The sequence below is a fragment of the Phasianus colchicus genome, chromosome Z (assembly GCF_987193195.1).
Source record: "Phasianus colchicus chromosome Z, bPhaCol1.hap1.1, whole genome shotgun sequence".
Taxonomy (NCBI): Eukaryota; Metazoa; Chordata; class Aves; order Galliformes; family Phasianidae; genus Phasianus; species Phasianus colchicus.
Genome location: NC_143476.1, coordinates 26,185,124 through 26,209,593, shown reverse-complemented (window position 1 = coordinate 26,209,593; position 24,470 = coordinate 26,185,124). Strand labels below are relative to the sequence as shown.

Here is a 24,470-nt window from a genome sequence, read left to right as displayed (position 1 = left end):
TCTAAGAAGCTGATAGAGAGCGAGGCAGCGCCTCCCAGCCCCCGACAGCACGGCTGACGCGTGTGGGAGGACAGGAGTGTCGGCTGCAGTTTTAAAAGTGCATTTCAGGGCAAACCCGCAGCGGATCACCCTGGTAGCAGGGTTTTACAAAGGACCGTTTCTGAAGGTCCAAATCGCAGCAAAAAAGCGCATCTAAGAAGTTCCAAGAAGCTCTAAGAAGCTGAGGAAGAGCAAGACAGCGCTCTCCCTCCCGGCAGCTCGGCGGGCAGGCAGAGTGAGTAGGCAGGCAGGCAAAGTTAGGCACCTTGGTACATAGGAGGAGGCTTAACACAGCACTTAGCACATAGCTTATGAAGTCACTTAGGTCGCTGTTCTGTCAACTCACCGTGGTCCCCACCGTGGCAAGCTGCTGCTAAAAGGGACGTGGAGACTCTGAAAGTATGAATGTGTGCCGCGGTTCATGTCTCAGGCTGAAGAGAATGCCTGGCCCTGTCACTGCTACAGGAGGGCAGCTGGGGTACCACCTGTGTGTGGTGTGAGCAGGTGGACGATCTGCTCAGCCTGATGGTAGAGCTAGAGGAAGTAGAAAGGCTGAGGAGCATCCGGGCTTATGGGAAGGGGATTGACTGGTGGAGCCGCACTCTGCCGTCGCTGTAGGAAGGGGGTGGGGGAGATGCTCCTCAGGCAGTGGGGGATCATCTGCCCTTTCATAGTCAGGTGGGAAAGGGTGACCTGAGAGACAGCGAGGGACGGAAGCCAGTGTTTGTTGGGGGCAACAAGCAGACTGCCCCTCAGCCTGTCCCACCTTCCCAGCTGCCCTTACGTAACAGGTATGAGGCTCTGGAGCTGGAGAGACTAAGGAATGTGGATGTCAGTGAAAGTCAGTTCTTACAGGAGAGATTGCCCAAGGCTAGTCAGTCTGCTCCCTGTTGTGCTACAACATCGGTCAGGAAAAAAGAAGGGCTATCATCATAGGAGGCTCCCTTCTGAGGGGAACCGAGGGCCCGATATGCCGCTCAGTCCCGTCCCATAGCTGGAGCCCAGCTGAGAGATGTTGCTAGGAATATCCATTGCCTGGTTAAGCCATTACCATTATCCGTTCCTAGTTTTCTACACTGGAAATGAAAGGCAAAAGAATTCCTCGAATGTCAAAAGGGACTTCAGGGCTCTGGGAAGACTGCTGAAGGGATCAGGAGCGCAAGTTGTGTTCTCCTCTGTCTTCAGTTGGTGACTGGGATCCGCACAAAAGGAGGAGGACAGACATGCTGGTGAACGGTCTTGTGCTATGGTTTGGGATGCAGCCTTCAGAAAGGGGGAATGCTGACAGCAGACAGGAGGCGACTGACTAGAAGGGTTACAGATATTCTTGGGAGCAAGCTGGCTGGGCTGGTTAGCAGGACTTTAAACTAGATATGATGGGGGCGGGGGGTGTACTGGGTGACAGAGAAGCATGTGGGAATGTTGCTGCCTTGGAAGGCGGTAGTGGAAAACCCCAAACTTGTCCTGGATGTATTAGGGACAGCTCCTCCGAGAAGGCAGCGAGGCCAGTAGCTAAGCTGAAATGCCTCTATACCAATGTGTGCAGTATGGGAAATAAACAGAAGGAGCTAGAAAGCGTGGTGCAATTGGGAAAGTATGACCTAATTGCTATCACGGAAACATAGTGGGATGAATCCCATGCTTGGAATACCCTGATTGAGGACTACAGACTTTTCAGAAGAGAGGGATAAGGTAGGAGGGGTGGGGGAGTTGCTCTTTATGTTAGAAAGTGGATAGATTGTAAAAAGTGGTGTCTGAGGAAACGCATGATTAGGTGGAGGGCTTGTGGGTTAAAATCAAGAATTGGTCCTATAATATCTTCAGCAGTACATTTATACATCAGGCTCAGACTTTCACTTGCCTCGTCTGTTTTTTTAAAACGGTCTTGAGAAGGAAGAAAAAAAAAAAGTAAAATTAATAATTTACGTGATGTCTCAATTGCTGAGTTAAAATTTTTTAACTAGTTTATTTTTGGAAACATAACAGCTTCTGCCTTCTTTAATTTCAGCTACTTCTGATAAACTGCAGGGAAGTGCCTTCTTGGGATGCAATGTTACCAATTATCTGAAAGTGTATTGTCATCTAATCAGAAATAAGGGCACAGGATTGTATCTTCTGTGTGAAACTCATTATTTACATTTTTATGATTCAGTAGTGAATGCCTAGGAACTCACAAGCCTGTGAGCTAAACAGCTGCTGAGCTGACGGCGAGTGTTTGTCTTCCTCCTCTGTCCTACTGTGCCTGTCTCTGGCCACACAAAAGCAAAAGCATGAAAGCCTGGGCAGCATGGCTGCTCTTGGGCCAACTTCCAAAGCTTTCTGGGTAAACATGCCCACGCGTCCCTCCTGCTGGGTGAATTTGGTCTATGCCATTTCAACCCCAGGGCCCTGAGCTAGCCACGCCTGGGCGGGGCAATGAGTCACAATTGGACCCCTTTGTGACCTGTCCCTGTGACACCCAGAGATAGCTGGACCTGACCTGGAGAACCTGCAGTGTCCGGCAGGACAGTGAGGTGACAGGGCAGCAGTGTGCGGGTCTGGCAAGGAGCCCCCGAGCGCAGCCCACATCGTTTCCTCAACCCCTGGCAGCCCCGTGTCTGCCCATTCCCCACCATCAGCCCTCATCCCACAGGATGGAGGAGAGACCCCCCAGCCGCCCGAGGGTGGCCTGGGCAGAGAGTGGGGCTCCCGAGGAGAGGCCTCCACCGGAGCCCTACGAGGTGACCGAGGTGCAGTCGCTGCATGGCGGTGAGTGAGGGTCCCCAGCAGGGTGGGCTGGGGTAGCAAGCGCCCTGTGTTCAGGCAGCCATGGGCAGACTGTGCCAGGCAAGCAGGCACAAGCCTGGAGAGGGCAGAGCTCCCTCCTCTGTTTGTGACTGTCTTCGATCCCTCTACAGCACTGCTCACTCTGCTTCTTCGTTAGATGCTGACAGCCTGTCTCTCTATGGAGAGGAGGAGAATGAAGAGACAGAGGAGAAGGAAGCCATAGATATCATAGAACACTTCCTCAGGAGTACAGAAAAGGTAACATCTCAGCTGTGCCTGCATCTCTGGATGGTCCCTGTGGCTCTGCCTTCAGGCTGCAGGAGGGCCACTGGCTGGACAGAGCTGCTGCCCTCCAGGCATCCCACACTGCTCCACACCCTGTAATGCTCCGGGGCTGCCGGACACAGCTCTCCCAGCTCACGCTCTCTCCTTGTCTCTCTGTGGTGGCCAGGAGGAGATGCTCAAGATGATGTTTCTGGAGAGCATCTGCAGCATCTGCAGAATCAGCAAAAAGAAGGGCTTGTGTGAGAGCCTGGCTATTTTCTGCCGTGAGAAGAACTTGGCAGAGAAAGTCAAGGTGAGGGGACAACATAAGGGGTTGTGGGAGAGGGCAGAGCTGTCCAGGGACTGGCAGCCTGTGAGGCAGGGGTGGGCAGGGGACTATGAGTGCTGCTGAGATCTCAGCAGTGGGATGCAGGGTGCCTTTGCGTTCTGGTGCTGGGCTGGAGGCACTGGGGCTCCTCCGGCACTTGCTGACCGGCCGCCAGGTCTGCTGGTGCTGGGTGCTGGTGACTGCTAGGTCTCATCCTGGTTGTACTCTACAGGAGCTGCTGGAAAATGAGCCCACGGACCAGCTGTGCACAGCAGTGCGGTACCAAGCCATGCTTGCAATCGCCGCCTTGAGGTACCAGCCCAGCCCCGGTTTTTCCCACACATCCCCAGGGCACAGTCCTGCTGGCTCTGATCTTAGCTGGGAAGCATCCCCACGTGGGCAGGGTAGCCCTCAGCTCTGCCCTGCTATGGGCTTCTGCAGAGGTTGGAGGAAGCCGTGAAGCTCCCTGCACAGTCTTGGCTCTTGTCCCAAAGCAGGAGGCATCAGGACTGTCCTCCAGCCCAGGCCAGTCCCGTGGAGGAGGTGCCTCTCAGCAGGGCTCCACATCCCTTCTAGGGAGCCTTGCCCAGGGGGGGACCAACATCAAAGCGCTGCTCCCAACATCAAGGTCTCTCTATTTCCAGTGAAATGCAGGCAATTTCGGAGGAAGAAATAATACCTCTTTCACACGTGTGCTTCAAAGCCATCTTCTGCCTTCCTCCAAAAGAGGACCTGAACATCTGCCTTTACAATCATGTACGTACTGGGTGATCTACTGTAGTGCCCGTGCCTCTGGATTTTTCACGTGCAGAGATTACTAAAGATCCTTGCAGTCAGGGTCTTGGCCTCGCTTCCCCCACTGTTTCTCTCCCACTCTTGCCGCGGGCCTGGCAATATGCAGCATTCACAGCCTGGTCTGCACACAGCAGCTTTGCTGCCATGGGGCCTCTCTCAGGCTGTGCGTCAATCTGCGGATGTCCTTCCTTGGTAGTCAAAGGGACTCACAGCAGTTTCCTCGCGGTGAGAGGGCCCTTGGAAAGACTTTCACAACCTGCTGCTCTCTTTACAGACCGTGTGTGCTATGGAGAAAATGCTGCAGGTTCTGCTGGTCAACCATCGTACCTCCAATGGAGAGGAGCTGCAGAACATCTTGGAGGTCTGTATTGTGGAGGCTGTAGAAGGCCTGAGAAGGGCTGGGCTCTAGTTCAGGGGGGAAGCCCGGACAGATGCTGTGATTCCAGCCGGGAGCTCAGCAGAGCTGCTTCTGCTGGAGGCGGCATCCGCAGCTCCCAGGCAAACCAGCAGCTCCTCTCCCCACAGGTGCTGCTGCCCTTCACCCGCTCCCAGACAAAAACTGTGCGTGAGAGGGCCATGGAGCAGATCTGGAAGCTTTATGGTTTCTGTCAGGAGGTAAGGAGCCAGGAACTTTCCAGCCAGGCTATCTCCTGTTCTCTGCATCCCAGAGCAGCCTGCAGCTCAGGGGTACATGCAAGACAAGCTTGGGCACAGCTGGGAGCCCTCAGCATGTTTCTGCCCTGAAGCAAGGGTCTTCATCCTTCCTTTTGCTCGGGCCTTCCCCCTCCAGACCACAGTCTCTCACTCAATTTGACATGTCCTCCCTCTCTTTTTCCTTTCTACTGTAGCCATTTGGAAAACACCTCCAACCTTCTCAGAGAACAGACATCGTCCTCATGGCCCTTGAAAAGACCACTGAAGACTGCGCTGTTGAGGACGATGAGTGGTCCGAAATTATACTGGATATGGTTCTGAGTCAGCCTAGCAGCTGGCTGATGGATGTAAGCAGTCCAAGGCTAGATTACCGTGCCCTGCCCTGCCCTCTGTAGATTATGTGCATCTGAAGGCACTTCAAGCCAGCAAAAGCAGTGGGAAGGGCAGTAATGTCTTTGGCAGCGGGACAAATGGCTGCAGTACAGTGGCAGCAGCAATCTCCCTGTGTCCTCTGAACAGGTGCCGGTGATTATGAGCTTCATCCACAGGCACATGAAAAGCAGCAGCACATCAGTTCAACAGACACTCTTCTCAGTGCTGGAAATACTGGCCTACCAGTTTCCCAGGGATGTGCTGATGAGTGTGTTGATCTACCTTCCACCGAATGACAGGTACCAGCCCTGACAGCCCCCGCGGTCTTCTTCCTGTGAAGTGCAGGGCTCAGAGATGCTTTGGCTGCCAGAGCCACGCAGAGCTGCAGGGCATCCTTGACGAGCTTCCACTGTGCTTTCCAGCGCTGGTGGGCCAGTCAGGGCTGCAGCAGCCAATACCGACCAAGGCAGCCCGGGGCTTCCATCACGCTCCTGCCTCGCCCCTCTGGGAAGGCCATCTCAGCCCTTCCTGCTTGCCCAGGCTGGGCCCCCAGGCCTCCAAAAGCACGAGGAGCAGCAGGGCCAAGGCTACAGCACAGCCTGTGGCCTACCAGGACTTCCTGAGCCATGGTGCTGTGGCTGAGGCAGCCCTGCTGACAGAGTATTGCTCTTCGTTTGCAGCACTCTGCGTATCTGGAAGAACATGATTTACTGCCCAAAGTCATCAGAGAACGTTTTAGATGTGCTGTGCACTGTGCTCATGGAGGAAGAAATCTGCGGGATTCCCACAGGAGACTTGGGCCTCCTTCGCCTGACTGTGAGTTACCAAACAATGCACCGTGCTTTCCTTCAGGGCTCTTTTTCACCAGTTCCCTGCTTCCCATGCCTTGCCGCCCAGAATGGGAAGCTGGGAAAGGGTAGGGGTAGAGTCGGGGTCATGGATGGGGGACCAGGGTGAGCCATTGCCTCTGTACAGCCTGAGGAGGCCGCAGGACCTGAGAGGAGAAGTGCCTGTGGCCACACACATCTGGTGCCAATTTTGTGCCAGCTCCTGCAGGTCAATTGCTTTTCAGAGGCATGAGAGCAAGAGGCTGTGGCTGCTCAGAGGGGCAGGAGAAGCGGGCCTTGTCCCTACCAGCTTCGTTATTCTTAGTGATGTGAGGACCCTGTACTGGGAACTTGCTCGGGTTCTGTGCAGCAGAGCATCCATCTGCTGCCAAGGCTTACTTTCAGACGCTCCATGGCTCCCTTTGCTGCCAGCACCAGGTATTCTGCCCAGGTGCCACAGCAGGGAGGTGGAGGCTAAGCAGGCAGCGTGTGCCCCAGAGGCACTGCTGAGGGCCAGCCCTGTTTCCTCCTTGTCCCAGTGCCTGGGGAGCTCTGCTTTGACCATTAAGGGTGGCAGGGGAATACTCTGAGGCACAGACAGCCCGTGATTGACACTTGTTGCATTCCTTTGCATGAACACACAACACATCTGTGCAGAGTATGCCTCTGAAGCACCTCCCTTTGCATCAGCCATGCTAGTGACATGGCCTGCTCTCCACAGCTCTTGGGCATCTGAAGCCATTTTAAGCCAGCACAGAACAATGGGAGGGGCAGAAGTATCATTGGCAGCAGGGCAACTGGCTGTAGTACAGTTGCGGCAATATCCTTCCTGTGTTCTCCCAACAGGTGCGCGAGATTCTTCAGTCCATTCATAGAAACCTGAAAAAAAAGCCTCAATCATTTCAGCAGACTCTCTTGTTACTGCTGGATTTGATGGCCAGCCACTTTCCTAGAAATGCGCTGACGGCTGTGTTGCTCCACCTTCCACTGAATGACAGGTATCTGCCCTGACAGTCCCGTGGTCTTCTTCCTGTGAAGAGCAGGGTTCAGAGATGCTTTGGCTGCCAGAGCCACACAAAGCTGCAGGACATCCCTGAGGAGCAGGCCTTTAATTCCACAGTGCTCTCCAGCACTGGTGGGCCAGTCAGGGCTGCAGCAGCCAACTTCCAAGCAAGACAGCCCAGGGCTCCCATCAGTCTCCTGATAGAGCATTGCTCTTCATTTGCAGCACTACTCTGGATATGTGGAAGAGTATGCTTTCCTCCACATGGTCATCAGACAGAGTCATAGAAGTGCTAGATGTTGTGCTCGAGATGGACCTGTGCGGGATACCTGCAGCAGAGTTGGACCTCCTTCGCCTGACTGTGAGTTACCAAACAATGCACCGTGCTTTCCTTCAGGGCTCTTTTTCACCAGTTCCCTGCTTCCCATGCCTTGCCGCCCAGAATGGGAAGCTGGGAAAGGGTAGGGGTAGAGTCGGGGTCATGGATGGGGGACCAGGGTGAGCCATTGCCTCTGTACAGCCTGAGGAGGCCGCAGGACCTGAGAGGAGAAGTGCCTGTGGCCACACACATCTGGTGCCAATTTTGTGCCAGCTCCTGCAGGTCAATTGCTTTTCAGAGGCATGAGAGCAAGAGGCTGTGGCTGCTCAGAGGGGCAGGAGAAGCGGGCCTTGTCCCTACCAGCTTCGTTATTCTTAGTGATGTGAGGACCCTGTACTGGGAACTTGCTCGGGTTCTGTGCAGCAGAGCATCCATCTGCTGCCAAGGGTTACTTTCAGACGCTCCATGGCTCCCTTTGCTGCCAGCACCAGGTATTCTGCCCAGGTGCCACAGCAGGGAGGTGGAGGCTAAGCAGGCAGCGTGTGCCCCAGAGGCACTGCTGAGGGCCAGCCCTGTTTCCTCCTTGTCCCAGTGCCTGGGGAGCTCTGCTTTGACCATTAAGGGTGGCAGGGGAATACTCTGAGGCACAGACAGCCCGTGATTGACACTTGTTGCATTCCTTTGCATGAACACACAACACATCTGTGCAGAGTATGCCTCTGAAGCACCTCCCTTTGCATCAGCCATGCTAGTGACATGGCCTGCTCTCCACAGCTCTTGGGCATCTGAAGCCATTTTAAGCCAGCACAGAACAATGGGAGGGGCAGAAGTATCATTGGCAGCGGGGCAACTGGCTGTAGTACAGTTGTGGCAATACTCTTCCTGTGTTCTCCCAACAGGTGCCCGAGATTCTTCAGTCCATCCATAGAAACCTGAAAAGAAGGCTTGCGTCACTTCAGCAGACTCTCTTCTCATTGCTGAATATGCTGACCAACCTTTTTCCCAGAGATGTGCTGACGGCTGTGTTGCTCCATCTTCCACAGAATGACAGGTATCTGCCCTGATAGCCCCGTGGTCTTCTTCCTGTGAAGAGCAGGGTTCAGAGATGCTCTGGCTGCCAGCGCCACGCAAAGCTGCAGGACATCCTGGAGGAACAGGCCCTCCATTCCACTGTGCTTTCCAGTGCTGGTGGACCAGTCAGGGCTGCAGCAGTCAACGCCAACCAAGGCAGTGCGGAGCCCCCATCCAGAGGACGCAGGATGGCAGGGCCAGGGCTGCAGCACAGCCTGTGGGCTACCTGGGCTGCCTGAGTCATGGCGCTGGGGCTGAGGCAGCCCTGCTGATAGAGCATTGCTCTTTATTTGCAGCACTACTCTGGACATCTGGAAGAGAGTGCTAGCTCCAACAGTGACTTCAGGAATGCACTTGCAAGAACTGTGCCGTGTTTTTCAGGACCAACAGCTGTGCGTGATCTTTAGCATCACCGCAGTGGATTTTGGCCTACTTTGCATGGCTGTGAGTTACTGGACAAGGCACCTTGCTCTCCTCCCACAGAAGCCAGAAGCTGCAGGGTGCAGGGGCAGGGTCCTGCTGGCTCTCACTGCTGTGTTGGTTTCAGGTGGTGTGCCCCACTGAAGAGATCCTGCAAGAGTTATGTAACCCAGACCTCTTCCAGATGTTTCTGAAGATTGAAAGCTTGCCACTACTCTGGCTGGTGCTCAGAGGCCTTGTGCTTCTGTCAGAGAGACCTGAGACGGTGAGCAGGCCCTAGTCAAATGAAAACACTATTGGCAGCCTGGTGCTGGGGCGGTGGGCAGTACTGTGACTTGACCTTGCCCGAGACTCAAGAGTGCGAATGATGGCCATGGTGGGGCCTGGTGGCTACCCGGGGAGCTTTCCAGATGGGTTATTTGGGGGCCTGTTGTAAAAGGGGGTGGGACACAGAGACCATGCTCTCCGACTTTCCTTCTCCTGTCTCCCTATGTCCGTATCAGTGTGCCCATGGCCACCACCTGCCCAGAGTCTAATGCTGCCATTCCTGTGGCAGCTGCCAGAGAGCAAGGCGTGTGCTCTGAAATCAGGGCTCTTAGGCCAGGGTGGCCATTGCTCTCTCTTGATGAAAAGGAAATTGTGTGTTTTGTACAGGCAAGAGAAATACAGGCCCTGCTGCCAGACATCATGGAGACCCTGCAGTTTGGCAATGCGCACGTCACTCTTAATGCGCTGACTATCTTCAAAAACATCATGAATCATCTGGGGAAGATGGAGGCGCGTCCCATTGCTCTGGAGCTGGCTGGCAAGCTCCTGTATCTATTTAATCATGTAAGTCTGCTGTGGAAGGCTGAGCTCTGCAGATGGGTGCTTGGCTGGAATGCGTTCTTCTCTCTTTGCTCTTCTGGGCTCTCATGGGATGTCTTCTGGGCTCTGCAGCCCAGCAGGCCTCATCCCTGGCAGCTTGGTTGTTGTTGGCGATGCGAGGCCCCTGTGTTGTGGCCCAGTCCGACCACTGTGCAAAGCACCTGCTGCCAAGGGTTAGTGTCAGACTCTCCAGTTGCCCTTATACTACCAACACCGGGCATTCTCCCCAGGTGCCATAACAAAGAGGTGAAGGCTAAGCAGGCAGCGTGTGCCCTGGAGACAATGCCAAGGGGCATCCTTGTCTCCTCCTTGGCCAATGCTTGCCAAGCTCTTCTTTGTCGTGGTAGGGTAGCTGGGGGAGCACTCTGAGGCACAGGCACTGCGTGCTGGAACCCTGTTGCATTGATTTTCATGAATTCACAGCCTGTTCATGCAGAACGTGACTCTGAAGCATCTTGCTTTGCATCAGCCGCACCTGCTCTTGTGCTCACCATGGGCAACAAGAGAGAGTTGCTGAGGTTCTCCTGTACTCCTCCCTCAGGTGTCAGGTGAAGTACGAGAGTCTTCCATCCTCCTCTTCAAAGATGTGATAGAGGCTGTGGTGTGGTGGCAAAAGGGAGAAATGAAGAAGAAAGTACGCAGGGGCCTGCTTCCTTTGTTCTTTCGGAGCAGTGATGAGATCTCGAGTGTTGCACAGGTATGAATTTCAGACCTGGCCATTATAGAGGCAAGAGTGTGCTGACACCTCAAGGGCAGTCTGGGGTTGAGGGCAGCAAGTGTTGCAGCTCCTGGGGTCTGTTTCTGTGGTGCCATCTCCCAGCATCTGTTGCTCTGTAGGCTGCCAGGGAAGCCCTTACCGCTTGTGCAAGGTTCCTGAAGTGGCAGGAGCTCGAGCATCAGGCCGAGAAGAGGGATGTGCTGGGGATCACGGAGTGCTTGGTAAGGACAACTCCACAACCCCTGCCCCTTTGTTGAGGGAAGGAACACTGGTGGGGGGTCCGCAGCTGCAGCTGGGAAGGCTCTGCAAGCCCCATGCCTTTGTGTTCTTGTACAGGTACAGCAGAGAAGGGAGAGGGTGGCTAAAAACCTACAGCAGAGCCTGCTGTACCTGAAGGATCCTCAGGCTGCTATGCGACAAAATGCTCTCTTGTTCATTGGTGAGCCCAACCCCTGGGTCCCTCTTTGAGCCCTGCCCTGACAGCAAGGCACAGCCCTGCAGCCCCCAGGTACACTCTGCCCATGCCAGTAGTCCCGATGGGTGCCTCACTCAGGTCCTGCCTCAGGCACCGTCACTGCCTGGGGTGCAGGGCCAGAAGCAGGTGGGCTGGCTGGACTGCAGTCTGTGCTCCTGGGAGCGTGTTGAGGAGTGGGGATCTGATGGGAGCTCTCTACCTAGGCTTTGTGTGGAGCTACTGGAACCCAAGTGAGGGAAAGCGGAATAAAATCTACAATGGTGAGTGAGAACAGCGCTATGTGTGCTGGGGCTGGGGGCAGGGTCACAGCCTAAGTAGTGTGCAGCTGTGTCTTGGCCTGCTGCACACAAGGAAATGTTGCAGGGGCAGAGGAACATTGTTGGGGCAGATGGAGCAATCCTGAGCAGTAGCTTCCAGCTGAACCCTTAGTTTCACGTGCTTCTCCTGGCCTGGAAAAGTGATGGGGCTGGCATGGTCTGAAGGGGATTCTGGCGGTTCTCTGCGGGTTGGTGGGTTTCACCCCTGTTTTGTTTCCTTCTGTTGCAGTCCTCCATTTTTTGGAACATGACAGTCATCCATTAGTCCGTCATCAGGCAACATTGACAATCCAGATTCTGAGAAAACCACAGCGGGAGAAAAAGAAAGGATGGCGCAGGCTTCTAGAACTGTGTTGCTGGCCCTGCCGTATTCTTTCATCATAAGTCTGACTGACTAGAACTTCAATTACAAAAGCCGTTCCTGTTGTTGTCCTCCTGTCCTGTACCTGAAGGATTCTCAGGCTTCTGTGTGACAAGAGACTCTCTTGTTCATTGGTGAGCCCAACCCCTGGGTCCCTCTTTGAACCCTGCCCTGGCAGCAAGGCACAGCCCTGCAGCCCCCAGGTACACTCTGCTCATCCTGGCCTGGAAAAGTGATGGGTGCGGCTGGGGCTGGCATGGTCTGAAGTAGATGCTGGCGGGTCACTGCAGGTTGCTGGGTTTCACCCCTGGTTTGTTTCCTTCTGTTGCAGTCCTCCATTCTTTGGAACATGACAGTCATCCGCTAGTCCATTCTCCGGCAACACTGACAATCCAGATTCTGGGACGTTCACAGCAGCAGAGAAAATCAGGATGGGCTAGGCTTGTAGAACTGTGTTGCTGGCTCTGCAGTTCCCTATTTCATCATAAGTATGATTAATTAAAACTTCAATTACCAAGCTGTTCCCTTAGTGTCCTCCTGTGTTGAGCTTATGTGCAGGGTTTATGTAGCAGTGGACTGTATCTGGAACCACCATGAGGAGAGCCTGGGAGAAGAGCCTTCCCAAGCCAGCTCCAAATGGGAACTGTGGGAGGAGCCCACAAAGGAGCAGCTGGAGCAGGGCTGAAGGAGGCTGCATCCCATGAGAAGAACCATGGTGGTGTAGGCTGTTTCCCTGAGGTTCGTGGTGTCAAGAATAGATGGAAATCAGAGGACTGGTCTAATGCAAGAGTGCATCCTCAGCACGTTTGGTGGCCTTACTCCATGGGGAGTGCAATACTCCATGAGAAGTGCTACTGATTCTCTGGAGGGGTGATAGGCCTTTCATGGGGATACAGATCCATTGGAGGGCTGGACGATCAACAACAGCATGCAGTTCCACTAAAGAAAATAAAAAAAGTCTTTAAACTGGCATACACTCGTAAGTACCCCAAGGCTTATCTTCAAGGTCTATCAAGGGCACTATTCCCTCTGTGTACAAAGTAAGACTTGCTTCATGGTCTGCTCATTTTGCTGGGCCTTCGACAGATATGAAGTAAGAAAGTAATTGTTTTCCTAACTTCTTGCAAAGATGAAGTGCAGAGATGAAGCAAAGCTCCTGTTTGCTCAGTAGTGCTGTGTGCCTGGGCATGAGTTTGCCATGTGGAACAAGGCAAATGGGTTTTTATTTCAAGGGGAAAAAAACATCTCTTCTTATACCTTGGAGACCCTGAAATTCAGAGTGAAAGATCTTTGATTTTGGGTTTGCATTTCAAAATGGGACAGAATGATTCTCCGAATCTTCTCTGCTGACATTTAACTCGTACAGTGATCATAACATGAATAATGACAATGCCACAAAAATGCAGCAGAAACTCTCTTCTCCCTCAAGGTATGGGGAGAAGAGAGTCACCAGAGGAAATTTCTCGTACAGACTGAATTGGAACTGTGGTGGGAGGGTCCCTGCACACAAGAACAGAGGAAGGAGGGACTGAGTTAGAACGCTACAGCACTGGTAAAGGAGTACAAAGCAGGAGATGCTAGAGAACAAGGAATTGTAGATGGCACAATCCACCCACGTGACAAACACTCAGGCATTTACACACAGATGGCATTTGCTTGGCCATAAAGTATAAAGAGGATAAAGTTGCTCTGGCTGTAGCTGTGACTGCCAGAGCAAAGAAGACTGCCATCAGAAGTATATGGAGCTTCACAATGTACCAAACAAGCAAACACAGGACACGCTGCATTGGATGGGCAACATTTTGATGAATTCTCCTTTCCAGGTGGTAACAGAAGTCCTTGCTCTATGTCTTTGTGCTATAGTCCTTCCTACCACTCATCCTGATTTGTTCTTAGTGCACCACTCTGTAAAATCATTTGTTCTGTTTGGCACTCCTCCTATCTTAATGGCACTCTGAGTTTTCCATGATTGCCAAGTCTCAATAGCGTGACAAAGTTTCTAGCAAAAGCATCTGGACAAGAGCAGTCCCAAGACCAGATATTGAAAACATTGTCTTCCTTAAGGATGGCGATCTGTCATCAAAACCACTGGTTCCCTTTCCTCTCTGACTGGCTCTTTAGTCAGTTAGGGTTAATTCAAGCCCTTAAGAATTGCTTGACTATTTCCCGTACAACCTGTGACAGATATTTTGAGGTAAGATCCTCAAGCATCACCTGTTTTACCAAGAAAATACACCAAGGTAGTTTGATACAATCTATGGACGTTGCCCTGGATCCAAGAGTTTATTTGGATGAGATGTGTCCTGGATATCCCGGAATGGTCAGGTTGTGTGAGCCTGCCTCAATCAGCTTGCTGACTGCATACACTCTGTTTGCAGGATACTGAAGGATATGATTGTTACAGAGAGCTCCCTTAGCATTGCGAAGTCCAGGCTTCCTACTACTCCCAGCTGTAATGTTCACTCCCAGAGATCTATCAAGGCAATTCCTACCTACATAAATATTGAAACAAGGTCTGTAAAACAATACAGTTGGGCTTGACAGGTGCTAGCAACTCCATCGATTTAATCTGAATCATATTAATCATTTTGAAAAGTTCCTAAAACATCCTCTTTTGAGATTTCTTTAATTGGACAAGAAGTCCAAGAGCAGGGGAAGGAATGGATAGCAGGGGCTACACTTTAGAATCCACTTCAGTGGTGGTATTTAACAAATCAAGAAATTGTTATTGATTGAGTCTTTTTTAGTTGGCTTATTTATTTAGGAAATCTCTTCTGTTCCTACTGCATTTCTAAATTATGTATATGTAAGTTTTGTATTTATATTACATAGGTGTGTTGCGTGCACAGCAGCCATACAAGTTACTCTGAAAACTTTGAAATCTCTTACATGCTATCTTTTTTTTGGGGGGGACAGCATTGATAGTTATTAAGTACAATGGTATTAAGTGAAATGAATTAGCATGTTTACAGTGCTGCTTCTAAACCTCCAAAATACTAACAAGGCAGTTCTGCATATAGATATAGATATAGAACAACACAGTATAAAGTGATTGCATTTCAGACTTCTCAAAATACTTAGCTACTTCCCCTTCAGCAAACATTTACAACATGTCGATTTCTTACCCCATAAGCTTTAATGTTCCTACCTGTAGCATGTGTCTTATGAGAAAGAAATACTCGGTAAGAGTTGGAAACAGAAACAGAAGGTACCCCAGGCTGCTCAAAGCCACACAGGAAAACTGTGGAATAATCCAGAATAGGACCCAGTTTCTTATCTTGGGGCATCTTTCAGTGTGAGTTACCTCAGCACACAGAATCACAGAATCACAAAATTGCCAGGGTTGGAAGGGACCTCAAGGATCATGAATCTCCAACCCCCCTGCCACATGCAGGGCCACCAACCATTCCACCTAATGCTAGACCAGGCTGCCCAGGGCCCCATCCAATCTGGCTTTGAACACCTCCAGGGATGGGGCATCCACAACCTCCCTGGGCAGCCTGTTCCAGTACCTCACCACTCTCTCTGTAAAGAATTTCCCCCTGATGTCCAACCTATATCTCCCTTCCCTCAACTTAAAACCATTTCCCCTTGTCCTGCTGTTATCTACCCTTTCAAAGAGTTGATTCCCCTCCTGTTTGTAGGCTCCCTTTAGGTACTGAAAGGCTGCAATGAGGTCACCCCGCAGCCTTCTTTTCTCCAGGCTGAACAAGCCCAGCTCCCTCAGCCTGTCCTCACAGGGGAGGTGCTCCAGTCCCCTGATCATCTTTGTGGCCCTCCTCTGGACCCTCTCCAACAGCTCCCTGTCTTTCTTGTACTGGGGGCTCCAGACCTGGACGCAGTACTCCAGATGGGGCCTCACAAGAGCAGAGTAGAGGGGAACAATCACCTCTCTGTCCCTGCTGGCCCCTCCTCTTCTGATGGAGCCCAGGATCCCATTTGCCTTCCAAGCCGCAAGGGCACACTGCTGGCTCATGTTAAGTTTTTCATCTACCAAGACCCCCAGGTCCTTCTCCACAGGGCTGCTCTCAAGGACCTCTCCTTCCAGTCTGTAGGGATGCTTGGGATTCCTCCGGCCCAAGTGCAAAACTCTGCACTTTGCCGTGTTGAACCTCATCAGGTTCACCCGGGCCCACCTTTCTAGCCTCTCGAGGTCCCTCTGAATGACATCCCGTCCTTCAACTGTGTCAACCACACCACTCAGCTTGGTGTCGTCAGCAAACTTGCTGAGGGTGCACTCAATTCCGTCATCGATGTCATTGATAAAGATGTTAAAGAGCACCGGTCCCAAGACAGATCCCTGGGGGACGCCGCTCGTTACCAGCCTCCACCTGGACATAGAGCCATCGATGACCACCCTCTGTCTGCGGCCTTTCAACTAGTTTCTTATCTATCGAGTGGTCCACCCATCAAATCCACATCCCTCCAGTTTGGAGATAAGGATGTGGTGGGGGACCATGTCAAAGGCCTTGCTCAAGTCCAGGTAAATGACATCGGTTGCCTTTCCCTTGTCCATCGATGCCGTCACTCCATCATAAAAGGCCACCAGATTGGTCAAGCACGACCTTCCTCTGGTGAAGCCGTGCTGGCTGTCACGGATCACACGCCCTTTCCTCATGTGATCAAGCATGTCATCCAGGATGATCTGTTCCATGATCTACCCAGGCACAGAGGTGAGACTCACCGGCCTGTAGTTCCCGGGGTCCTCCTTGCTCCCTTTCTTGTAAATGGGAGTGACGTGACCCTTCCTCCAGTCATCCGGGACCACACCAGACAGCCACGACTTCTCAAATATGATGGAGAGCGGCTCGGCAACCACCTCAGCCAGCTCCTTCCGCCATCTGGCCCCATAGACTTGTACACATTCAGTCTCATGAGGTGGTCTCGGACCTGCTCTGTCCTCACAGCGGGGGGGGATTTACCACCCCAGTCCCCACCCAGAGGTGTAGGGATGCAGGGCTCAGGGACGGAAGGAGTACTGGAGTCCTGGCTGCCAGTGAAGACCGAGGCAAAGAACTCATTCAGTACCTTGGCCTTCTCTTCGTCCGTTGAAACCAGTTCTCCTTTTACGTTTACCAAAGGAGGTACACTCGCTTTGGCCTGTCTCTTCTGGCTAATGTACCTATAGAAAGTCTTCCTGTTGTTTTTCACGTCCCTCGCCAAGTTCAGTTCTACCTGCGCCTTGGCTTTCCTGATCTCACATCTGCAAGTCCGGACAACATCCCTGTATTCTTCCCAGGTGGCACATCCTTGTTTCCAGAGTTTATACACACCTTTCTTCACCCTCAGCTCTCTCAGCAGGTCCTTACTGAGCCACGCCGGCATCCTCCCTCCTCTGCCCGCTTTCTTGTTCAGTAGGACAGAGAGTTCTTGCGCTCTTAGGAAGGCATCCTTGAAGAGTAACCAGCTCTCTTCAGCATTTTTGTTTTTAAAGAGAGCATCCCAGGGGATCTCGGCCAACAGTCCATTGAACAGCTTAAAGTTTGCTCTCCCAAAGTTCAGGGTCCTGATGTCACTCTTCACCAGGCCCACAGTTCTCGAGATCACCAACTCAACCAGAGCGTGGTCACTGCAACCCAGGCTGCCTCCGACCTTAACACCATTAATTATATCCTCCACATTGGTGAGCAGCAGGTCCAGCAGTGCTTCACCTCTGGTCGGTCTGTCCAACACCTGGACCAGAAAGTTATCATCAACACATTCCAAGAGCCTCCTGGACCTCTTGCAACTCGCCGTGTGATCTATCCAGGAGATATCTGGATGGTTGAAGTCCCCCATCAGGACAAGAGCCCGTGAACACGAAGCCTCCCACATCTGAAGCAAGAAAGCCTCGTCAACAGTCTCCCCTTGATCAGGTGGCCTATAGTATACTCCTATCACCAGCTGGCCTGTGTTAGACCCATTCCTATTCTAACCCACAGGCTCTCAACCTGATCATGACTGTTTCTCAGAGGAAGCTCCTCACAGTCTATCCACTCTTTGACATAGAGGGCTACTCCCCCACCCTTCCTACCTAGCCTATCTCTTCTAAAGAGCCGATAGCCCTCAATGGTGGTATTCCAGTTATGGGAATCATCCCACCACGTTTCCGTGATAGCAACAAGGTCGTAATTTTCTAAGCACATCACAGTTTCCAACTCATCCTGCTTGTTTCCCAGGCTGCGTGCATTAGTATAAAGGCACTTCAGCTCGGCTTTCCGTCGCACCGCCTTTATAGATGGTCTAGGTTCCCCTAGAACAGCAGCATCCCCAACACCCCCCTGCCTCAGTCCATCCCTTCGTACTTGACTGTCATCGCCCAGCAGGTTCGGTACGAGCCCTGGAATGACCCGCTCAAGCTCGACATCCCTGATTTTGCTCCCTTCCCCCTTCATACCTAGTTTAAAGACCTGTCAATGAGTCCTGCTAGTTCCTCAGCTAAGATCCTCCTCCCCCTCAGAGACAGACTACTTTCATTTGCTGCCATCATGCCAGGTGCTGAGTAAGTTTCCCCATGGTCGAAAAACCCAAAATCCCTGGATTTGCACCAACTTTTGAGCCATTTATTTATGAGGTGTGTTTTTTGGTATCTCTCGGTATCCCGCCCTGCCACTGAAGGTATGGAAGAAAACACCACCTGCACACCCACTCCCTCGACTACCCGCCCCAGTCCCCTGAAGTCTTTCTTGATAGCTCTGAGACTCCTCTCTGCAACTTCGTCACTGCCAGCCTGGATTATCAATAACGGGTAATAATCTGAAGGGCGAATCAGACCAGGAAGTCTCCTAGAAATGTCTCTGACCCGTGCCCCAGGGAGGCAGCACACCTCCCTGCGGGTAGGGTCAGGCTGACATATAGGACCTTCCGTTCCTCTCAGCAGGGAGTCTCCTACAACAACCACCCTTCTGTCCTTCCGGGCAGAGGCAGTCTTGAGGCGTGGGGCCAAGTGCTTTTCCCGAGGCAACCTCACAGGTTGACCTCCCCCTACATCCCCACTCACCTCTCCCTCGAGTTCCAGGGCCTCAAACCTATTACTCAGAGGCACCTGGGGAGCCGAGGATGGTCGGGATGGGGGACGCCTACTTTGTCCAGCCGGTATATGTTTCCACTCCTCCCCCTTTCTTGAATTGTTCTTAGGAGGAGGAGAGGACAGGAGGCTCACTGCAGCACCGTCAGCCCGCCGGCTCCCCGCACCCACGTGCCGCTTCCCCTCTCCCACCTGTTTACGAGGCAGGGGGGGGTGACGTGCTCCACATGATGCCTCAGTTATGCGCCCAGATCTCGGGGCCAATAGGGACTGGCACCACCAGTCAATCTCCTTCTCACACTCTTTTATGGTCCTCAGCCTCTCTACCTCCTCTTTCAGGTCAACCACAAGGCTGAGTAAGTCATGCAGTTGGTCACATCTTATACATCTACCACTGTCATCACCCAGCACTGCAAAGGCCAGGCTCTGGCACTCATGACAGCCAGCAACCTGTGTAGTAGCATCTCGCGTTGGGGCCTCAGTCTGAGTCTCCACACTCTTTATGGCCGCAGTCTTTTTTCTGCGGGAGCATGGGACTTCCGCCTGGGACTCCACAATTCTTGTGCTATTAGCCTTCCTCCGGGGTGCAGGCATTGCCAACCAACAGGCACAACAACACTATTAGATAGCCTTAACGGGGTGTGCCTGATCAGGCCCGCCCTGCTGCCGGTAGTGCTGGCACTGCCCCCGCACCGTTGCCGGGTCGTTAACAGGAGCCCCTGCACTTATCACTCACCCTGGCAATGACAACCCTCCTTGCTGGGGAGTTCCCTGCAGGAGTGGCTTACTGATTCTCCTCGACAGATAAGCCCAGGTGTTTCCCACACACCTTCTCTGGTGGGCAGCGACGCGTCGCTGCCCTCCCCGAGGCTTTTTAAAGCAAGAAGGGGTGGGTGCGGAACCGTTGCCCTGGCAACGCCCCCGCCGCGACGCCCGCTCTCGCGAGAACTGCCCGGCCGAGAGCTGCCCGGCTACTCTGCTCTCTCGGGGATCCCTGAGTGAGGGAACCGACCGAAACCCCCTTGCAGCTCGCGATCAGTCGCTGCGCTTCTGGCTGGACCAGCTCCGAAGCGGCGACCCTCGGCAATCAAGGGCTTCTTCCGGGTTTGCGCCCGTTTAAATCTCCCGCCGTTGCCCTGGCAACGCCCCCGCCGCGACGCCCGCTCTCGCGAGAACTGCCCGGCCGAGAGCTGCCCGGCTACTCTGCTCTCTCGGGGATCCCTGAGTGAGGGAACCGACCGAAACCCCCTTGCAGCTCGCGATCAGTCGCTGCGCTTCTGGCTGGACCAGCTCCGAAGCGGCGACCCTCGGCAATCAAGGGCTTCTTCCGGGTTTGCGCCCGTTTAAATCTCCCGCCGTTGCCCTGGCAACGCCCCCGCCGCGACGCCCGCTCTCGCGAGAACTGCCCGGCCGAGAGCTGCCCGGCTACTCTGCTCTCTCGGGGATCCCTGAGTGAGGGAACCGACCGAAACCCCCTTGCAGCTCGCGATCAGTCGCTGCGCTTCTGGCTGGACCAGCTCCGAAGCGGCGACCCTCGGCAATCAAGGGCTTCTTCCGGGTTTGCGCCCGTTTAAATCTCCCGCCGTTGCCCTGGCAACGCCCCCGCCGCGACGCCCGCTCTCGCGAGAACTGCCCGGCCGAGAGCTGCCCGGCTACTCTGCTCTCTCGGGGATCCCTGAGTGAGGGAACCGACCGAAACCCCCTTGCAGCTCGCGATCAGTCGCTGCGCTTCTGGCTGGACCAGCTCCGAAGCGGCGACCCTCGGCAATCAAGGGCTTCTTCCGGGTTTGCGCCCGTTTAAATCTCCCGCCGTTGCCCTGGCAACGCCCCCGCCGCGACGCCCGCTCTCGCGAGAACTGCCCGGCCGAGAGCTGCCCGGCTACTCTGCTCTCTCGGGGATCCCTGAGTGAGGGAACCGACCGAAACCCCCTTGCAGCTCGCGATCAGTCGCTGCGCTTCTGGCTGGACCAGCTCCGAAGCGGCGACCCTCGGCAATCAAGGGCTTCTTCCGGGTTTGCGCCCGTTTAAATCTCCCGCCGTTGCCCTGGCAACGCCCCCGCCGCGACGCCCGCTCTCGCGAGAACTGCCCGGCCGAGAGCTGCCCGGCTACTCTGCTCTCTCGGGGATCCCTGAGTGAGGGAACCGACCGAAACCCCCTTGCAGCTCGCGATCAGTCGCTGCGCTTCTGGCTGGACCAGCTCCGAAGCGGCGACCCTCGGCAATCAAGGGCTTCTTCCGGGTTTGCGCCCGTTTAAATCTCCCGCCGTTGCCCTGGCAACGCCCCCGCCGCGACGCCCGCTCTCGCGAGAACTGCCCGGCCGAGAGCTGCCCGGCTACTCTGCTCTCTCGGGGATCCCTGAGTGAGGGAACCGACCGAAACCCCCTTGCAGCTCGCGATCAGTCGCTGCGCTTCTGGCTGGACCAGCTCCGAAGCGGCGACCCTCGGCAATCAAGGGCTTCTTCCGGGTTTGCGCCCGTTTAAATCTCCCGCCGTTGCCCTGGCAACGCCCCCGCCGCGACGCCCGCTCTCGCGAGAACTGCCCGGCCGAGAGCTGCCCGGCTACTCTGCTCTCTCGGGGATCCCTGAGTGAGGGAACCGACCGAAACCCCCTTGCAGCTCGCGATCAGTCGCTGCGCTTCTGGCTGGACCAGCTCCGAAGCGGCGACCCTCGGCAATCAAGGGCTTCTTCCGGGTTTGCGCCCGTTTAAATCTCCCGCCGTTGCCCTGGCAACGCCCCCGCCGCGACGCCCGCTCTCGCGAGAACTGCCCGGCCGAGAGCTGCCCGGCTACTCTGCTCTCTCGGGGATCCCTGAGTGAGGGAACCGACCGAAACCCCCTTGTACCTCGCGATCAGTCGCTGCGCTTCTGGCTGGACCAGCTCCGAAGCGGCGACCCTCGGCAGTCAAGGGCTTCTTCCGGGTCAGCTGCTCTTGCTCATTGAAGCCACCACACTTCCGCAAGAATCTACAAATCAGAAATTTCCAGCTCTGGGAACTACTTTTCTTGTGAATATAGTCACATTTGTGGATTCAAAAAGCCATTAGATTTCATTACAAATCAAACTGAAACCAAATCTGAAAATAACACCTTTTTTTTTTTTTTCTCCTGAGCAGAATTACCATATTCTGTCAGTGTTGGATGCAACATCAGGTCACCATGTACTCAACTGAACTTTGGCTGCATTTGGCTTTGTTTGTTAGCATGTTAGCTTTGCTGAGATACAGGAACAGTCATACAGGGCAGTTTTCAAAAGCACCTGGTCTTCATTTAGAATCAAATCATAGAAGTACTTGCGTTGGTAGGAGCCCTTAAAGTCCATCTAGTCCAGTCACCCTTCCATGAGCAGGGACACTTACAGTTCAATCAGGATGCTCAGAGCCCCATCCAACCTGACCCTGAATAAATGAGAAAGGCAGCAACTCTAGGATCTTTGGTAAGAAGGATGATAAATCTAAGATGTTCCGATATTGGCCCCAGTTTTTGCTTTCTAGATCTGGATGGTCCCTTGCAAGGACCAACATGCACCAGTGAGTGAACAAGAATGGCTGACAATTCTTGCTGCAGCTGGAACTGTGTACTCTGGTTGGCACTCATAATGTAGTTGGATCAGGAAAATTAGATAACTTTTGTTTGACAAGTGTGTGTAATTGTAAAATTTAACATCTCTAGCTTCAAGTATTGCAATTTATTAATATTTTGCATCCTTTTTTTCCTTTTTTTTGGGGGGGGGAGGAGAAGGGAGGAAAGGAGAGGGAGTGGGGAATGGAAAAAATTCTGCCTGCTCCTTTCAGGGCTCCATAACAGGTGAAATTCCCAAAATTCAAGACAAATGATGGTAACACAGACACAAAAATTCAAAATGTTGATGAATAAAGCTATTCCCACCTATTATGGGAGAAGCACTTTGAAAGTTATTTTCTGTACTCTCCTCCCTGACTAAAAAATCTGTCTGAATGACTTTCCCCTTTTCCAACAGTTTTAAAAATATGGATCATTAACACTTAAAATGCACAGCGTCAGAACCCAGCAAGTTGCTGAGAACTAGTGACAGAAAAAAAGTCACTTTCTTGTCCAAGAGAAAACATGCAGCTGTGTGGGAAAAGACGTCTACTTTATTCTAGCCAGCACAGTCCCTCCACTGGAAGCCTGGAATAGATTTGAATAAGCCCTACTTCCCCTAGGTGTGTCATAAAAATGAATCTTACTTTGGATAAATCACCTGAACTTTTTTGTGCATTTTGTGTCAGTGAAGAAGCATGACCAAAATCTGCTTGGATGCTTTCCTCTGTAAGCTAATCTAGGGAATCTGCTTTAGCAGGGGGTTGGGCTAGATGATCTCTAGAGGTCATTTCCAACATCTACAATTCTGTGATTCTGTGACATTGTACCTAAACAACTGTGTCTGTCCCCAGTCTTTTACAGATGGACCCAGGATCTGCCCTGGTGTTAATCTTATTTCATGGTGTCTTTGACTTGGTCGTATTTCCTACTACAGCATGAAAGACCACATTTGCCAACCTATTAGAGCCTTGATGTCCTATTTATAAAAATCCATGTGTATGTCTTTATTTGTACTCATATAGTAATCACAATTATGTAGGCAACACTCATATGTCTCGTCAACCATGTTTATTTGTAGATAGCTGGTACATGCTCTCAGTTTTTATACGGTGTTTCTTAGCTATGCTGAAAAAACCTCAGACATTTTTTTTAGAACATTCCCTGAACTAGCAATATTTGAGAACCCAGCTGCAAAATTGCAGGCATATTTCACCCTTCTTAATAGATGAAACTAGCATAGACAGATGCCAGTTTGTTTCTCAGCAACACTGCACTTGCATCTCAAAGCTGTAGCTTCAGCCAGGCCATGGTCAAGCAAAAAACACACTTTTTCGTTACTGAGCAAGATGTGAGAACCTTTATAGAAGAAGTGCACATTTCTCTGGTCATGATCTCCAAGCTTCCATGCTCACCTCTGTGATGTCTTCAATTGCCGCAGAAGACCACTGGCCAGGCATTCAGAGTTTGCCTAACTTCAGGACAACATGTAAGATATGGTTTAGCTCATATTTGTTTTCCACTGCTGTGATCTTATTCAACAAGTGCTAGGGAGGCAGTCTGCAACACCAGAAGTGCAGATAGGATGGAATATAATCATAAGAAAACATGGTCCATGCCAGAAATAGCAATCAAAATCTCTGGGATCATTCTGTAGTTTATATTGAAACTGAAATGTCCATATCTTGTATCAACAATCTCAGAATTTGTAGACAATAAATACAGGAGTTTCCCTTTGCATTCCTTGCCATTCCTCCTGAAATACAGGAGTTTCCCTTTGCATTCCTTGCCATTCCTCCTGACTCAAATCAATTCCTCATTCCAGCTAGAACGGAATGACCTGCAAGTCCCAGTGGGACTTCTTGCTTTTAGCTTTCCATATCACTGCCTGAAGGCTATGACAGATCTGAAATGGGCTGCATTTGAAATGAATCAATGGACAAAAGGGAAAACAGTCTGTGTGCGCACATGTATGTGTAGGAATGGGCACTAAAAGGAGACTAAAAGGAGTCTCTTAGGGCAGAGAATGTACATGTTTCCATCAATATGTTTCTGGAAGGGTAGTAGATTACCTCTTGCATCACAGGCTAGCAGGGCTTATTTTCTGGAAACAGTTTCTCTTGCTGCAGTTTTTGTTTTTAAATAGGACAGCAGCTTGTCTGCAGAAGGGCCAAGTTTTTGTGTCTTCTGTCACAGAGATGAATGATTATCTGCTGGGCCTAAATACTGAACCTAAGCAAGAGGCTTAAAATTCTATGTAGTCAGTGACAGGGGATGCTGGTGATCTGCAGAGCAGAGAACAAAAGTAC

The 24,470-nt window shown here is 52.4% G+C and overlaps 1 protein-coding gene across 1 annotated transcript; it reads left to right on the top strand.

Moving 5' to 3' along the window:
• The first annotated feature begins 2,005 nt into the window (after positions 1–2,005).
• On the top strand, positions 2,006–12,117 carry LOC149912756 (maestro heat-like repeat-containing protein family member 7). Its single transcript, XM_090131530.1, has 22 exons — positions 2,006–2,787; positions 2,963–3,063; positions 3,257–3,382; positions 3,630–3,709; positions 4,042–4,153; positions 4,467–4,553; positions 4,718–4,807; positions 5,041–5,193; positions 5,366–5,517; positions 5,899–6,034; positions 6,892–7,043; positions 7,274–7,409; positions 8,267–8,418; positions 8,735–8,882; positions 8,986–9,123; positions 9,513–9,689; positions 10,267–10,422; positions 10,563–10,664; positions 10,780–10,882; positions 11,122–11,178; positions 11,465–11,730; positions 11,928–12,117. The coding sequence occupies exons 1-21, from the start codon at positions 2,673–2,675 to the stop codon at positions 11,617–11,619; spliced, it is 2,628 nt and encodes an 875-aa protein (XP_089987656.1). The 5' UTR covers positions 2,006–2,672; the 3' UTR covers positions 11,620–11,730; positions 11,928–12,117.
• Positions 12,118–24,470: the final 12,353 nt, after the last annotated feature.

Excerpts from the sequence above, each read along its gene's own strand:
- LOC149912756 (XM_090131530.1), top strand. The coding sequence starts at position 2,673 with ATGGAGGAGAGACCCCCCAGCCGCCCGAGGGTGGCCTGGGCAGAGAGT. Across the intron at positions 10,423-10,562 it reads AGATCTCGAGTGTTGCACAG|GCTGCCAGGGAAGCCCTTAC; the intron begins GTATGAATTTCA and ends GTTGCTCTGTAG. Across the intron at positions 10,665-10,779 it reads TGGGGATCACGGAGTGCTTG|GTACAGCAGAGAAGGGAGAG; the intron begins GTAAGGACAACT and ends GTTCTTGTACAG.